Here is an 18336-nt window from a genome sequence, read left to right as displayed (position 1 = left end):
GATGGTCTACACATCTCAGTTAGTTGCTCTCTCCTGAAAGACCACAAAGGACTCTGTCCTAACTTTCTGTGTAACAATCTCCTCATGCAGTGGTGGATTTCTTGAGGAGAAATCCAGGTCTACCCGCTCTCTCAGTCAGTGGGCCAAGGTAACCATGGAGAGTCTCTTCCCTATGAAGAACCTAAATTGCCAGGGTGGACAGCAAAATGTGGCCTAGTTGTCAACTTCGTTTTCGTCAGTACTGTGCTAGTTAATTTTTACCGTACCTTTCTGCTAACAAATATAGCACTCAAGGCAGCTTAGGATCATAAATAAAACTTGATTAAACAATATTAAAACAAATACATCCAAGGTCAATTAAACTACACTAATAAAATGATAATAAAATAAAAAGAACATCTAACCCAAAAAACCTGCTTATATGCCAGAGGCCTGCTTGAATAAAAAGATCTTGGTCTACCAGTGAAAGGACAGCAGAGGAGTAAACTGAGCCTCCAGCAGCAGGGAGCTGTGCAGCCTAGAATAAGCCACAGTCAAGTATGCCAGTCCATCTGTTTAGGGACTATCTATCCTGTGCAGGGAAAGTGAAGACACTAGTGACTCTTGGTAGAATACTGAATTGATCCGTGCAATGAATTACTGCTCAGATATGAACTGTGGAGTGGAATATGCATCCCAATCATGGGCTGTATATATGGCAAACTAAATTATGTTAAGCACTCCAGCTTCCCCAAACAGTCAGAAATTCAAGAGTTGCACTAAAGGGTTTTATTGCTTTTGGAAAAAAGAGCACTCAGAACGTACCATGTCCTCACAAGATCCATTTTGCTTACAAATAATCAGACAGAAGATAATGGGAAACAAGACTGCGACAGCAGGTGGCAAATCCAATGATCCTGTATTATTCCCAAAGCCAGTGTTTCAGCCAACTTCAGGGCTGCATTCCAGCTCTGACCATCCTCAATTTAAGTTGCAGAGACAGGCAGGCAGAGTTGACAAATTAAAATGAATGTGAATTTGATTGGTTTCTGTCAGTCTCTTCAATCCTCTCCAACCTAGATTCTAATTGTTGTCAAACTCCCCAATGCTGGAAAGAAATTCCAGATTATTAACATGCTTTTGTTATGCCTCAGATGGACTATCAAGTTTATCAAAGAAAACTATCAGTGACTGGCTGCCCTGATTAGTCTAATAGGACCAAAAAATAATATAGATGCTTATAACTAAAATGCACATTGGTCTGCAGTGAAAGAATACAGTGAACTACAATACAAATAAAACAAATCTACAAAGATGTCCAATTCAAGGCAACTGCCAAGCCACTGTGGGGAAGTGCACTCTCCCCACTTTCCAATCAGGTGCACAGAAAACCCACAAATACAGGAATCTGCAGTAAGTCTCCTGTAAGCTGGCTTGCTGCAGATATAATACTTGACCATGGTACATTGCTTTGTGCCCTGCCCCAACAGCTTTCTATTAAGAGATACTCCATCAAGAAATACTTTATAAGCAGAGAGTCGAAGTAGGCATGGAAACTGTCTCCACCACAGCTTGCTCAGTGAAGATGCAATACAGAGCCATGGTTAACACACATCATTTGCAAACTGTGGTTTCACATCCTGATTTGCAAGTCATGGTTTAGGCATTTGGACAGTTAACCATAGTTATAGAAGACTGCTCTGCATGGGATTTCATCTACCTTTAGTGCAATACAATTCAAGCAGTTCATGCCTCCTGTAGAACTGCAATCAGAGGCAGGGGAATCATGGCTCAACCTTGCATAGTCAAATACTAACAACAGTGAGTCTTTTCAATCAACACCCATTTGCTTGATGCATGAAAGAATTGCCCAATATTTTCACTTCCCTCACAGATAGTCTTAAGAGTTCTGGACTGAGCAGAGTGTTGCACCAGATGGCCTTATGGGCTCTTTCCAATTCTACAATTTTATGATTTCCTCTTAAGTCACTTAAATGTTTGGATTCAGTTGCTTCAAGTTTTCAATAATTTCTAAGCCCTGTTTTTTCCCAAAAGCATACATTAATCAGATGGACAGCTTCACAGCATGAATTCAACACACATTAAAATTTACAGGTGCATGTAAGTCTGCCCTATGCTGCATAACTGAAGTGGAAATATCATGCTACCAAGTGCACAATGGGAAGTGTTGGTGATGCAAAAAACAGTGGTAGTTTTCACTATATTTTTCCTTGCATCGGTGATTGCTACTACTGGTTATCAAGATGTCTGCCATGCCTACAGTTAATCCTCCACAGAATTAAGCTTACATAACAGATTAGCATAAGCTTCAAAGCTTAACTGACAGGAAAATATACTGACTTCATAGATTTATCAGAACTATAGGCACTAGAGATGTTGCAAATGCAGTTCACACTTAAGTTTTACTTGGTTCTTCAACTAGACATATATATGTTCCAACAGGTGTGTTGGTTCACAGTGGTAAAAGAACTATATTACCGTTAAATTCATACTGTTTAAACGAAGTCAAGAATTCCATTGTTTTTAAGAAAGCCATACCCCTCACAATGCATTTGAAATGATAATTACATTTATTTTATTCGATGTAGACTGCTATCAGTAAGGACCAAGGTCAAGCACAAGGATGAGTGGGCACTAGCCACACTTCAGCAAGGGCCTACTGACAAAACTTGCTACCTGCAAACCTCCTTTCACTCTAGCCCAGATAACCTAGTGAAAAGAATCAGTCAGTTCCACTACCTACTTGCTTCCTGTCAAGAAAGCAAGTGGCAGCAATGATGAGGAAGAGGGACAGAAGCAATTGTAGCTGGTGACAGTGCTTGTGAGAGGACAAGACTGGCTGAGTCTTGCCCAAGGGGTCTTCAAAGCCTGGAGCTGAAACAGATCGATACACTTTACTTAGTGACTGATCTAGAAGGACCTGATGAGATCAGCTAAGGTCCGTATTTTGCATATGGTTTTCATTTATGGGGGCCAAAATGCTTCTGACATCAAGAGCATGAAACTCTTGGTAAAACTTTGAGAAAAGGCTAATGAACTGGAAAAACTGAGGGGCTTGGTTTCTACTACAATGCATTATTAAGCCATGTTCTATCATTAAGAACAGTTTACAAATGAAAACCTAGGATCCTCAGAATTCCATCAGGTGATAATGACAATGATTCTTAAAAAGCCTTGGAAACTATATGGAAAATGTTAGTCAGCCCACACCAACCAACAGCCCTTCTGACTGCTACCATGTAATTGGACAGATCTCTTCAGGGCAGAAGTGGTTGCTCCCACAAACTACATTAGAGGCATTTTTGTCACCCTAACTGCTGACATACAGAAATAGTAAGGAACAAACTTATGAATCATAAAAGACACTGCAGAGTGTGACATAACAGGTGACTCAGTCTAAGATTTCTATTCCAAAAGTCACTGTTTACATCTTTCATGTTCCACCACTGTGATTATGGTTTGCAGTTTACTCTAGTGAGATAACAAGCACAAAAGGAGCATTTAAGGGAGAAGAATCTATAAAATGCAACTCTCCCCGCCCCCCACAGCACAACTCAAATCATCAACTTGTCAAAGTATTAAACTAATATAAAGTAATGGCAGTGGCTCCTCAGTTAAGTGTTCCCACTAAATCTGTTGTATGCCATGGTTTAGCTGCACTAGATGCAGTAAGGAAGGATTTATTCACAAAAATGTGAAAGAAAAGTGATTAGGGCAATCTTTTGGAAACAGTGGCTATCACCAACCATATCATAGATGTTTTGAATGATACACTTGAAAGCTTTTAATGTGGGATTAACTATGTTTCGAGGTTCACTTCCTCTCCCTGCTATTGCACACTGCAGAACCATTTTCAGCAAATAAATCCTGGTTCTTTCAGATTTCCTGCCCTGGCACAGACAACAGATAAATGTTCCTTATGTTGGCTTGGCAATTGCATTCTCCAGGGCAGGGGTAACCAACCCAGTACCCTCCAGATAGCTTAGACTACAATGGCCCCTGAATATTGCCCATGCTGGCTGAGGCTGATGGAGGTTGTTGTCCCAAGTATCTGGAGAACATGATGTTGCCTATCCCTGCAAAAGAATAACTTGATCATGCAGAGGAATTGAAAAAACATTCACAATAGAAGTTTATAAAACAAAAGTTTGTGGAATCAGCTCCCCAGAGATGTGCATCAGGCACCTTCCTTGTGCATGTTTTGGCACTGGGCAAAGACTCAATTTTCAGAGTATTTTAACTGTTGACAGTTTAAATTCAATTTTTTAATTCTAATTTTAGGTTGGTTGGTTATTGTATGGATTTTAAAATTTAAATCACTATTTAAATATGTGTTCAATCTAGTCACTGTACAAGGTCAGTTGGTGCTTCTACCTGATGCTTTATTTATTGAATTTGTTGATAACATTTATGGATTTTTGCGTTTTGCCTGATCTTTTATACTGCTATAAACCATCCAAAGAGCCATATGACTATCGTGATGGTCTATAAAAGCTTGAAATAAATAAATAATATAGTAAGGTCCAGGTCAGTCAATTAATGTTGCTACACCTTATATTGTTTCAAATTTGGTACATGTTTTGTTTTCTATCCAGACAGCCCAGTGGAAGCAGAAAAATCACCCTAAAGGCATGTGCCTAAACTAGAAATTAAACCTGCTCAGGTGGCCTATATACATTTATTGTAGTTGCAGACAGTTAAGTACCTCCTGACAGGGTTAGCAAGTCCAAGTGAGGGTGCTTTAAAAAAAACCTTTCAAGGCTGTATATATTTTGCCTAATTTGGCCAAAAAACACTTGGGACTTGAAAGAGTTTGATGAGACCTATGAATGTAAGTTTGTGTGATATAGGGGATATGGAATACCCCCAGGATAAAAGGAAATTGAGAAGTTTTGGAGCAAACCAGATACAGGAAATTATACCAATTTTCAAAGCAAAAAAAAAAAAAATCCCACATGTAATGCTCAAAAATGCATCCAACTTTTTTAGTTTTAACAGGTTTGTGGAGGAAAAATTTATATTTTATAATGAGCAAGTAACAAAAGAAACTTATCTGAAGTAACAATTGTCTTTCTGATTGGACAGCTGGCAACCCTTTGTTTAAAATATTAAAACCTAAATACAAAGCCATCCAAACACATCATTGCAATAGCAGATGAACGAAGAATGTTTAGTGTCCTTTCTGTATACAAAAGGGCAGACAATATTTTTTAAAGGGATTTGTTATTCCTTAATGTTTTTTTGACATGAAAAATATAGGCAAAATATGGAAATCCTATAGCAAACAATGATAAAATAAAAATAAACAACTAGAAAGTTCAACTGCTTTACCAGAAATATGTATGATTTTTGTTTTTTGTTAATGGGCATGTGTGCGGCAGGTTGTGTCTTTTCTTCACAAATTCATTTAACAGAAATGAAGTTGGAGAGCTGAATCTTCAGATCAGGTGCAACATAGTGCTTCTGCGTGTATCATGTTTTTGTTACTGTGCAATATGAAAATTCAAATTCCTATAAGTAAGTTGCAGAAAAGGGAAGGAACACTCAAACATCATGTTTTCTCATTTTCACATATTCCTGAATTAGGCTGCTTCAAAATTATTTAGCAGTAAGTCATTAAATTTTGTTTCAGTTGAGCATCGGAAAACAAGTCTATCAGACTCTCATAATTTTGTGCTGCTAAGCCAGGTGGCTGGGCTTTCACTGCAAATGGATTTGTGCTCCCAAGAACTATCATCACTTGTTGAAGGGATTTTTGCTAAGAGAACGGAGCTTTAGTCACACAGGCACCATGCAATTTACAGGGCCTAGAGCTGCATCAAGCCCTAAATAGTGATTGAAATTTATGCAAATGAGAGCCCCAAGCATAATTTAAAATCATGCAGCTTCACCCTAACATCTGAACATTAATTTACAGAGCAAGAGCCTTACAAATATTAAGACTAAAGCTACACCCAAGCTGCAAAAAGAAAAAAATTGAAACATTTCCTACCTCCCACTGCTGTCTGCTGAGGGTTTGGAAGGGTTCAAATTGGTTGCCAGATTTGCAGCCCCCCCCCCCCCCCCCAACTCTCTCACATGCACACACAGAGAATTCAGAAACAAAATATAAACACACGCTCTGCTCAGCTGTCTGCTGCTGCCACCTACAGAAGAGACCGAAACTTGGCTCCAAATTCTTTCTTGCTCTATATCCTGAGGCCTGGCTCAGGCTGCGAGTGCCAGCCATGTGAAGCCAATGCTGTGCTCTGTTGGGCCCATGTATTCTCAAGCTCACTCATAATGTTGTGCACCATCCAAAATGCTTTGGCTATTGGGTGGTACCAAATTGGAATAAAAGAACTCATAATTAAATGAAATGGCCTGAGCAGAAGTAGGAGTTGCTTTGTCTTCTTTGCTGGCTCCAGTTTGTGGCAGCCAGTGAGACCTTCCGAAGGCCATGTCACAACAAGAGCCTCTATTAATCTAAATGCTATTCAGTTAAGTATTCTGGATGCATACACTATTTCTTTTTCTTTAAAAAACTAAAATATTGCTAGCCTTGAAATTTTGTCATAGAACCCAAATTCAGATTGCATGGAACACAGGGTAGGACATACTAGCCTACTGCTTACCACAGTACAACATACATTAGATTTCCCAGTATCCTCTTCCTTTATTATAGTCTTGCAAATATTAAATCAGTACGAGGTAATATTCACTCTCCATCTTGCAATTTCTCTTTGCTCCACTGATTTTACTTCCTCAGAATACTCCAGTCTTGACAGTTTTCCTTATTGATGGAGACGTTTTAAAGGAACATCAGCATCTTAAAGCAGGGATGGGGAAGATATAGTCTTCCTGATGTTGGTAGAATACAACTCCTGTCATCCCTCACTATTGCATATACTGATTAGGGACAATGGAAGCTACATTTCAAGTGTCTGGATGACCACACCTTACCCATTCCTTCTTAAATTACTGACAACAAGGATGTGAGAAAACATGAGAAGAAAATACCAGTTTTAGATGGACTGCATAGTTTCTTGCTAGCCTCCTATTGAACTCACATGGCCTCTAACGGGGTAGTTCCTAACTGATTCCAGCATGGATTCTGTCTCTTGCTGACCAAAGCAAAAACACATACCACTCCATCCACAGATTACCAGCTCATGCCTGACAAGATGAACAAGTATTAGCTGTCAATGGTTTATCTGCCACACTCTTAATCCAAACTTATGTTCCACAATGTTTCTGAACCATCATAATATTGCTCAAAAGCACCAAGTCAAGAGCATCACCTTGTGGACAGCTCAGTCACTGAAAAAGAAACACCAGTATCTTTTAGAAAAGTATGCTGAAAGCTTTCACAGATAGCTTCTGAAATCTCACAGATTTTACACAAAGCATAAACTGTGGGCATGCTTCAAAACTTTATTCAAGTAAGTGTTAAGTGCTGAACATGTCATTTTTCTGAAATGAGACTGAAAAGGGCTGGAAGACTTCTTCCACCAGTAAATGCAAGAAATCAAAGTTCCATTTGGAAGCATTTCTGCAACATTCACATCAAAATGTGGGCAAACAACAAACCCGGCCATCATCACATTACTGAAATAACACACAATACACTCTTCCAGCTTTTGATGGGTCTTTGTCTTTTCTGTAGTGGATAAGTGAGCCTTTTGAAGATTGTTTAAAAAAAGGTTAATCTGCAGATTGGCCATCCAGTTGGCAGATGGCACATTTTCAGGACCGCCAATGCCAGTAAGCCCTTGAAAGGTTCATCTATCAGATCACTGAAGCTGAGGATACTTTTCTCTTACAACCCATATATATATATAACAGCTCTTTATGCTCAAAGGAAACAGTTCCTTGCAGGGGAACTTGGGGTGCTCCCTTGCATTAAGGAAAAGAGTAACTATATTTCTGTACTTTTTACTGAAAAAGAAGAATGAAATTAAAAGACTATTCCAGGCCTGGATGCCAACTCTTTAAGTATTTGAATTTGTTTTAAAGATAAACATAAAAGGCTAAAACAGAAAATACATACAAATTTTCAAGATACAGTAGTGCTTGTGTAATCTTCCACAGTTTTTAAAGTTACAAGTCTAGAGATGCTACTTTTAGATTCTCAAATTATGCTAATCCTCTTTCTTTTGACTTTTCATTCTAAACACATTCTGAATAACCATTAGGCTCTACATTTTCTGATGGTACTATTTTGCTGTTCTGCTCATCACTCAATGAAATTTCATCTTCTGTTCTTGCCTTTCCATGTTCACATTTAGTTGATCCGTTTTCTGACACAACTGGAATCACTTCAGGCAACAGGAAACATTCATCGCTCAGCACCTGCTCAGAGGTCATTCGATCATTATAGCAGAGGAGATTCAAGAGCAAAGATTTAACTTTATGATCCTTTAAAAGATGGGGGGTGGGGAGAGGGAAAGTGTAAGCAAGTCAACATGCAAATCAGGGAAAATAGATTTCAACCTAACAGCTACTTTAACCCAACTTGAAGCTAATAATGAGCCGGCTAGTTCATTAGCTTTCCCATACCTGGTACCCCCCAGATCTGCTGGACAGCAATTCCAAAATGCTCAGCCAGCATGGCCATGGCTGAGGATGGACTAGTTACATGAACCAGTTATATGACAGAGAAAGCCAAAAAGGTGGGCTTGGTTTATTTGTAGTCTCCACCATCACTTTTATATTTTTTATTTATTTTATATTGTTAATTTTAATTTTATATTGTTATTTTTGTATTTTATTGTATTTTATTGTGTTGTAAGCCGCCCTGAGGCTTCGGCAAGGGGCGGCATAGAAATGTTCAAATAAACAAACAAACTCCCCTCTCCAAATCCTGTGGGTTGGAAACAGCAGTTCAGGAATCAGAGGTATGTGACCTCACACTGAAACTTTGCAAAAGGTACAAAAGCAGAACCTTTTGATGCTTCCAGAAAGTAGTTATTTAAAAACAAACATCCCAAAACCCAAATTCCTTTTAAAAAAATCAACCTAAAGTGGCTTACAATAAAAAATTGCAGGCAAAATATCAAGTATATTACACATACACACAGCAACATACATAAAGCAGCAGTCTGGGGGTGCGGGGGCCAGTAATATCCACAAACACATACACCTCTTCCCTGTCCCTCCCTTGCTGCAGATCTTCCAGCACTTCACTGTACACAGGACTCATACATGACATCATTGGCCATCCACCCTTTCAGTCAGGCTCATGGAGGGCATCTTTATGACAGGCCTTGCCCTCCCCTGCACCCTCCCATACCATGGCTGCAGCCAACATCATCCAGTGGCCTGAGTTCCCACCCACAGAAGCTGATTCCCCTACTTCTGCTGACACCATCACACACAGAGGGGGCTCTGGCTGGCACCCCTCCCCCATGCCATGCTGTACATTCCTCGATCTGCCATTGACTCTCTCTCTTTCCACCCAACCCCAGAGCCAGCCCTCTGCACAAGGGCCACACCACTATTTCTACAGCATCACAGGGAAGGGGTGGCCATGCCACAAAGAAAAGCATCCCAGGCCTTAATCAAAGCTAGTGGTCACTTCTGCCGGTGCATGAGCTCTGCTACCCTACAGCTGAGCCCACATACTACCACTCACTCCCGACAGCTTCCCACCTCACACTAGCATGCATCCAGGTGCTGGATGCAGGTGCCCTACACTATGCCTGGCACTGCACACTCCTGAACTGCTGGGAAGGAGGCTGGAGGCTCTATTGGTGGAGCTTCAAGGGGTAGTTCTCCCAGATCAACTGGGAAACTTTACAAATTACAATTGGTTAAACTATTCTTCTATCTTTCAGCAATAGTCAGGCCTACAGAAAATTAGTGGGGAAAGTATTTTCTGGTCTAGGTGGAAACTGATTGAGAAAATGTGAGGGTAATCTATTATGATTTCTTCAGTGATTCTGCATACAATTGAATGTGTTCCCAAGATGTATTGTTTCCTTGCAAACTTGCTTCTCTGGTGGAAGATTTCCCAGCAATTCCAGCAGGGATGAGGTGTGACCCCAAGAAAGTTCTAGGGGTGAGCAGGAATGTGAACCACCATCCTACTGAAGTTGCTCACTCCTTATTTAGGGCTGATAGCTTGTAAAGCTAAAGAACTAAATGAAATAATAGAAAAGTAGTAAATTAGACATTAATAGGTAGAAGGTACGTAAGCTAGGGAGGAGTGTAGGAAGCTACTGTATTTCAGTCCCTTGATACATACAGCTCAAAACTTCCTACGGAGATGAGCCATGGTTCTCCATGTTTTCACATAAGAGGCAACTCTCAACCATTCATGGAGATACTTGGGATTGAGCCATGTGTTCTACCACTAAGCTATAGCCTTTGCCCTATCTTAAAATTCCAAAATTATTCACAATGATAAGTAAGATGAAACCAACAATAGATATGAAACCTACAAATACTTTCACCTTCCTATGCATTTTTCTAAGGCTCTTCTAATTTCCCAGGTTTTGTAGAGAGTTAATTTGTTATTAGATCCTGTGATCTGGCTTCCACTTCTGTTCCTAATGCAAGTTTTCCTTCTTGTAAGCAGTGTTATATTTTATTCATTGGGCTAACTTTCTGTTTATTTGAACTGTCATGCTTCATGGTATTGTAAATGATTTATTGTATTTTAATTGTATTTTTTAATTTGTAAATGTCTCAAAAGAAATTGTTCTATGAGGCATTTAATAAATCTAACAAATAAATATGATAAATGCATAGGGCAACTTAATTGCCCAGAAAATTAACCTGACTGACTGACAAAAAACTTTACAATATTTTAAGAACACAAGATAATACTTACCAACTATCAGGCTATCTGAATTGTTCTGCACTGCCCCAGTTCAGAGATCATGCCCAACACTAGTTCTGATGTCAGGGTCATACACCAACCTTCTGCATTTTGTTCCCTCATCCAAACATACATAGTCCATACAAACTATGACTACACTTCACCTGGCAAATTCCAATTTGGAGGTGAGCTATATTTTCCACTAACCATCCCTTGCCCAATTTAAGCATCACTGCCAATTACATTTAATGTCAATCGGGAATCTGAAGGTGGGTGCAGAGTGTACAAACTGAGGTATGATCAGCATATGGACTGGGCCACCCACACACAACATTAGCAAGTGATTTACTGTTAAACAGGTATAATATATAAAACTGGAATATCCTGCCATGGAGCCATGTGCTCTACCACTAAGCTATGGCCTTTGCCCCGACCTCAGGGATTCCAGAGTATAAATAAGCACTGTGTGAAAGAGTAACTCCTTTTAATTGTCCTGAATTTCTCACCATGCAGCTTCATTGGATGACTGGGTTCTAAGATAATATAAAAGAAAAAAATGCCACTCTGTCACAAGTACATGCCTATATTTTGTTTGTACACACCTGTTAACTGCTGATAGGCTAATAAGCTTTCTGTCTTCTTTCTCCCCTCTCCCCTCACACACTTCCAAGCTCCACCCATGCACCAACACCAACCAATCACCTTTTTCACTCATCCCCCTCTTTTAACATCCTTGCCCTTCTGAAGCTTACCAACATTTAAAGGAAGACACACTTTAAATCATTACACTCTCCTTTTCCACTTTCTTCACACAATGCATAATTTTATACACCTCTATCATGTCCACCCACCCATACTGACTCTTTTGCTAACATCTCTAAAAAGTCCCAAATGTAATCCTCCTCATGGGAATTTCTCCAGTCCCTTGCTAATTTTAGTCCAGTTTCACCTTCCCAGAACTAGTGCATACCTGTGGGAACTGTACAAGGAAGACCTGAGTGCAGCAGGTTGCCTGCCCCTGCCACGGTACTTAAAGCCCCACTGCCTCCAATGCTGGAGATAATATATAATTATCATGACTATGAACAATACTACAATTGCTCAGTTATACTTGAGCATTATGCTATTCTCTATCTGTAATACTGTCCAAAGGTATTCCATTTTCTTAACAACTACACAGAGGAAATAAATAGATGCCCTCTCTGTATTAATAGTCATTAAGTCTTCTTGCACCTACACTGTTTAAATATCTGGAGTTGGATTATTTTATATCCATTAACTGAAGTCATTTAACCAATATTGCACCATTATCTAAATTATTTCACACAGGTAAGAAAACAAACATACCATATCAAAGCCATCCATCTGAGGAGTTCCATCTTTGTTTATTTCAATCTCTTGGTTTCCAATAAACAGCTGGAAATTTTGAAAGGTGACAAAGTTATATCAAATATAGTTCCATAAAACTTGAACTTTCTTGTGATTATGAGTATTCCATCAGTCTTCAACTGTCCCTCCCAGATTGAAGAACAACAAAGACATTAAACCAAGGATTTAACACAGGTTACAGAAAACAATGACAATCGCATTTCAAGCCCAAAATGGAGCAAAAATTAAAACCCCTGACTTAAAACTGTAGATGACTCAAGAAGCAAAACAAAGGAAATACAATATAGATTGTTCTAGATGGAGGAACAAATGTAGTTTTTAACTAGTTATAAAAATGGCAATTCTACTTTAATTCCATATCTCAAATTGAAAGAGGCAAACATTTCCCATAATGATTCAGGAGTACTGGCTGGGTTTTCTCATGAATTAGATGTATTGATAAAGGAAGAATTACATACCCAACAAAGCAGGCAACCAAAAGCAAACATATCTGAAGCTGGAGAAGGTAGATGTTTGCCCTGTTTTAACTCAGGGCAAATTAAGCTGTAGTCATCTAGTGCCATCGAATTCAACAAAGCACGCTGAGCCTACAACAAATTAAACATCACACAACCTGAGCTTCCACTATGGAACCTTCCTTTGTACCTCCACTATAAATGGAAGGTTGATGCTACTGTCCACAGCAGCAGAGAAAGCTTTCCTACCCCATGAAGGGACTCTGAATCAGTCAATTCATCTATTAGGCACTGCACATGGCCGTGGCTTATCTATCTCCAGTGTAGAGTGGGACTGGCGGGCTGACTACAGCTCTCTTGCTCTTTCTCCAATGATTAACAGGTTAGTAACTTTGAAACTACAACTTACATTAATCACATTTTACCTCTAAGCACATGTTTTTTTCTTTTAGAAACAGTAAGTGTGTCCCACCACACCCAGTCTGGACCAGCACCCTACAGTCTCCCTACTGTGGTCCCAATCTGGATCTGGATATTTGCATTGGGGGGAAGTTCTCATCAACTTCAATGAGAGTTTTTTCTTCAGCCCTACTCACCATGATAGGGTCCTGGTTCAGATTAGGAGGCCCACACTGGCTACTTCAAGAATGAAAAGTCCTGTACTCAAGAACAAATGATGCGCTTAATGCAAAGTGCATTACTTGTAGCAAGGTTCTGCATTTAGTAGGGTCACTCTGTCTCTGTCTCTTCTTGTTTTTCACAGATGACCCAAAACTTTGCCAATTTGTGGGCTATTTAACTCTTGTAAGTTGTCTATCTCCCAGAGCTCAGTTCAATTCTAGAACAAAATCATGCTACCAAGGCTGCACATGTAACGCTCCTATCTATCTTCTATGATTAAAACCCTACAATATTGGGAAAAAGAAGATTACAGTGACAACAAACTAATGGGAGCAAAACCTGGCTGAAGCAATCACCCCCACCACTCCATTTATCACCAATTGCTTAGAATTGCACCAGTTATTCTAGGTTTGCAAAAATATTGGCAACCAACTTTACATAAAGAAGTTGTAATTGAACCATTTGGGTAGCTTCCAGTACTTCAAAGGTTGTACCCCACATGGACTAAATGGCATAATAGCAACACTAAACAGCAGACCACCACACTATCTGCAAGAGTTACCTAACTAGAAAGCCTCTGAATTTGGCAGATACCATCTTCTAATTGTGATCCTCCCATGTTTTCTCACCTCTTTTTCTATCTTTTTGCTTACCAGAAAATCCAGTAAAGAGAAAAAGACAGAGTGGCTGTGCAGTGCCTTCCTTTTGGCAGTGACAAAACCCCTGCATCTAGAAGCACCCATCATCTCAAAAAACCCTGAACAAATAATGATTGTAATTAGTAACATGATTCATTTTTTTCAAAGAGTCTATTTCTTTACCTTTGATTTGGTGAAGTCAAACTCTCCAACAATTCCTTGTTCTCTGTTTAATGCAAATACGTTGTTTTTATGTACTGACCCATGCACTATGCCAGCTCTGTGTAGTGTATGTAAACCCCGAGCTACTCCTTTCATGACTTTCAAGGTTTCCTAGTTAAAAATGATTAGGAAAGGTCTAAGTGAAAAATCCTAGAATGTTTCCTTATGCCAGCCTTCTCCAACTTGGTGCCATCCAGAAATGTTTGACTACAACTCCCAGTATTCTCTATCCAGCATTCCATAAACCTTTCAGGAATGCTGTAACACATACTCATTGGAAGTATTATGTCACCAATCATGATGCAAGACACAAAGGCTGTTCTGCAAAGTTCTTGCATTGTGACATTAAATATTCCCAGGTTAGGATTAAACCTCAATAAATTCCTCTAGATTTTGGTGGAAAACATCTCACCTAAAATGCTTTTGAGGCAGGAAGAAGGGGTCAGAAGGCCCATACACAGAACCTTCATATCTAGTTTGGCACAACTACTCCTTGAGCCCCAGTAGAAGACAAGCTCTTCCCACCTGCTTCTGAGAGGCAGAAACAAGGAAAGCACATCCAGTCCACACTTCACCTGTCCACCTCTCCTCAACCACAGAAGACTATGAGAAGTAGAAGCAGACCCCCACTATGTTTTCCAATTGCTGACTCCAAGGGTTAGAGGGAACTTAGGACTGACCAACAGGAAGCAGAATGATATGAAACTTTTCATCCAAACCCAAGACAGACAGGGAGGTAGTAATGCTTTATCAACTACATTGCTTATGAACATGTGATAAAGGAGAGGAAGCTTCAGCAAATCTCATGATATACATTAAACTGCAAATATTTTTTGAAAGAAGCACAGAAAAGCAATCTAACTTGGCCCAAAGCCAAGAAGAGAGCACCAAGTGTCTATAGAAAGTTCATAAAAATCAGTTGCCAATGAGTTTTCTGTGGCTCAAAATCCATTTCTCAATGCCTTATTTTAAACCCTAAACTAGATTCACAGCTTGATACAATGAAGTAGCCAGATGTAGGAGTTGAGTGAATCTTTCTCTACATACACCTTGCAAACAAATATGTGCACACACACAATATCCTATCACTTACCCTTGAGTTTAAAGGCGCAGTAGTCTGCAAAGCACCCAGGCTTGCACCAGCATAATAAGGGACCATCAGATATGCCACAGGATCAGACTTAAGAAACAGAAACAGAATGAAAGCAAAGCATGTTGGGGCATAATGCATGCAACATTTCTATAATTACAATGGTACCTCAGCTCACGAACTTAATCCGTTCCAGGACTCTGGTCATGACCCAAATTAGTCATGAGCCAAGTCAAATTTCCCCATAAGGGTCAATGTAAATAAGGTTAATCCGTTCTACAACTATTTTTTTACTCACAAAAATTTGAAGCAAAGTGACAAACAACAACAAAGATTGCAGCCATCTCCCCCTCCCCAGCAATTGTGTGGGGGGATGGGGGGAGACAGGCGCAATCGCGGGCGCACGGGGGGGGGCAGGCACAGATGCAATCGCGGCCATCTCCCCCCAGCACAAGCGTGGCCATCTCTCCTCCCAGCACAACCATGATCGCGCCCATGCAGGGAAGGCGAGTGCATTTGCGATCGTCACCCGATGCCAAGTTGGTGACCTGAGCCAAAATTTTTATGAAATTTCTGTTTGCAACCTGATTTGGTCGTGAACTGAGGCGTTCGTGAGCCGAGGTACCACTTTACTGGGGGGAAGCAATGGGGTTAAAGGATCATCCTTAACAAAAATAGGCATGGTACTTTATTTGGCATGAAAACACTTACCTGTTGAAGCTGTTACCATATAAGCCTTTTACACAAACTGTTTCAGTTACATAATTGAGAGTGTACCAGTTTATAACTCACCTTGCATAAAAACAGGAACATTAGCTGCACTAAACCAGATTCCTCCTTCAATTCTTTCCAGACTTTATGATACTTTGCTGCTCTTTCTATCACTCTTGTTTCAGTATTCATATCCACAGTATACCCCTAAGATGGTAAATAAATTAAGGTATTAATTGAAAGCCTTCACCTTTACATTATTGCATTGTTTTCCCACTAAACTATAAAAAATCTCAGGGACTGTCTGCCAGATTGCTTGTTGTCATATTACAAGAATTGATTATGGATGCAACATATTTACTAGAATTTACCTTTTAAGCATTAAAAGCATAATCCTATAACCACTAGACACTATCTAGAAACCCACAGAAACATTCAAGGCCCAATCTCCAGAAAAGGGCTTTGGGACTGGAGCTGAGGTACTGACTTGGAAGCACCCTCTTTCATCCCTTACAGTTAGCAAAGTGCTGTCTATGCCAACTGTAGCTCTGAAGTCACAAGTGTGACTTTGAAACTGGCATGGGAGGGGATCTTCTGGAAGGAGGAGAAGAACAAGACTCCACCAAGATGCAAAGCATCCTGGTGGTGCCCCAGCTACTCTTTGCAAGGGGATGTAAAACACTTTGACATCCAAACTTTGCTGTCTATGTACTCTTGAGGGAAGGGAAGCACAGAAGTAAAATCCTGCCTTTGTGCTCTTCCTGCCCCCATAATCCAAGTTCAAAAGGTTATTGGTAGCCACACTGGATGAAACCCAGGACTACTTAGGACAGGGTAGACAACTACTTTCTACGCACACCCAGACCCGTCCACAGGCTGCATACCTGCTGCTGCACTATCAAAATGTGGCAGTAGCAAAAGAAAAACAATGTTCTGCCAAAATTAACATGTTTAATATAAGTATGACATGTTCTTTTTAAGCCTTCATAGTGATTTGCTGCCAAAATTCAGGAACAAACTGGCATTTTTTAGCCACTGTAACAGCACATTTTGGTGGGGAAAGCTGAGGGCTGTGTGTTGCCCCTACCCAAATTTAGGCTACCAATAACACTACAACTTCTATGTATCATTTATTGAATTCTTGCATTAATATTGCACTGCTCATTTGTCATACAATAATGGCAGATACAAACTGGTACAAAAAGTATCAGCAAGGTTTTATATTTACCCAGAGATGTAGACTGCAACTAAAACAAATGTGTGGATAGTTTCTAAATGTTTGGCCAAGAATTAAAACCTTCTTCTAAGCCTGCAGTGGGAAAACTATGCCCCTCCAATAGTTGTCAGATGCAAACTTCCATCAGTCCTGCCAGCATGGCCAATAGTCAGAAATGACAGAAGTTGCAGTCTTTCCTTATCTGGAGGGACACAGGTTCCCCAGCTTTTGCTCTAGGAAGACATGATGAGTAGCTGCTTAATAGGATGATAGAACCCCTCAACCATCATGATTCACTCTTTGAAAACTGGCCTTGGAAGACTGATTTCTTCAAACTCAAAGGTCAAGGATGGAAAAGTTCTCAGTGCCTTAGCTGCTCAAGCACCTGAAAAGCTGATGTTGGCAATGAGGAACTTAATATACAGTTTCAGCTCAAGAGTAAAATTTACATAAATAGATGGTAACACTGGCATCTTAGAATCTGAAAGTAATCCAGCTTCATTGAGTTGACATTTATCAAGAGGTTTTTTTTAATGAGCTACAAAGTATACCTTTAGGAGCACTTTTTGGCCCTGAACTTCTGAGCAAACCAGAGGTCGTTTTGTGCTCAGTTCCTTCATTGGTTCAGCTTCTAGAAGATCACGCTCCAGGCTAAGTGACAGGAGTCCACCTGAGTTCTGGAAAGATTACATGAGTTGCCTTCTACATCTCAATACTGCACAAATGAAATACACCTTGATTGTGAAATTAAACCATATTACCTAAACATTACCTTGGAAAAGATGCCTCATAACACCTGTTTGGGATTCAGGGACTGGGGAAAGAAGGGAGGGAAAAAAAGGGGTTCCTTCTCTTTCTTATCCTCCTGAAATGTTTCCTTGCTTGCTATGAAGGGCTCAGGTATGGTGTTGCTAAATGGAATGGTAGGTTTCTGGTGAGGCAAGGAAAGGAAAAGGTGCTCCTATCCTTTTAGAGTTGAATTACTCTTGAAATAACCTCATATACACTAAGAATAGGAGGATTTTAGCCTAAGGGAGAATCTCTTATGATAAAGCAGTTTTCTTCAACCTAGCACCCTTCAGATGGGTTGGACTACAATTCCCATCCCTCCAGATAGCATGGGAATATAGATGGTGGGGTCTTAGTCCAACAAATCTACAGAGCACTAGGATGAAGAAGGATGCTATAAGGCA

General features: G+C 40.0%; 1 protein-coding gene across 1 annotated transcript in view; it reads right to left on the bottom strand.

Annotated features, from left to right (window-relative positions):
- Nucleotides 1–8148: 8148 nt before the first annotated feature.
- STK31 (serine/threonine kinase 31) overlaps nt 8149–18336 on the bottom strand; it is a 39532-nt gene continuing 29344 nt past the window's right edge. Inside the window, exons 17-23 of the mRNA XM_044450727.1 lie at nt 17695–17820; nt 16009–16134; nt 15220–15306; nt 14088–14237; nt 12649–12777; nt 12149–12217; nt 8149–8397 (exon numbers count right to left, since the gene is read on the bottom strand). Of these exons, the coding sequence (XP_044306662.1) occupies nt 8149–8397; nt 12149–12217; nt 12649–12777; nt 14088–14237; nt 15220–15306; nt 16009–16134; nt 17695–17820 (936 nt within the window). The remainder of the gene's footprint in view (nt 8398–12148; nt 12218–12648; nt 12778–14087; nt 14238–15219; nt 15307–16008; nt 16135–17694; nt 17821–18336) is intronic.

This window comes from Varanus komodoensis, unplaced genomic scaffold (assembly GCF_004798865.1).
Source record: "Varanus komodoensis strain SLA01 unplaced genomic scaffold, ASM479886v1 scaffold68, whole genome shotgun sequence".
NCBI classification, from domain to species: domain Eukaryota; kingdom Metazoa; phylum Chordata; class Lepidosauria; order Squamata; family Varanidae; genus Varanus; species Varanus komodoensis.
Note: the sequence above shows the minus strand (reverse complement) of the source record. Positions and strands in the feature narration are given on the sequence as shown.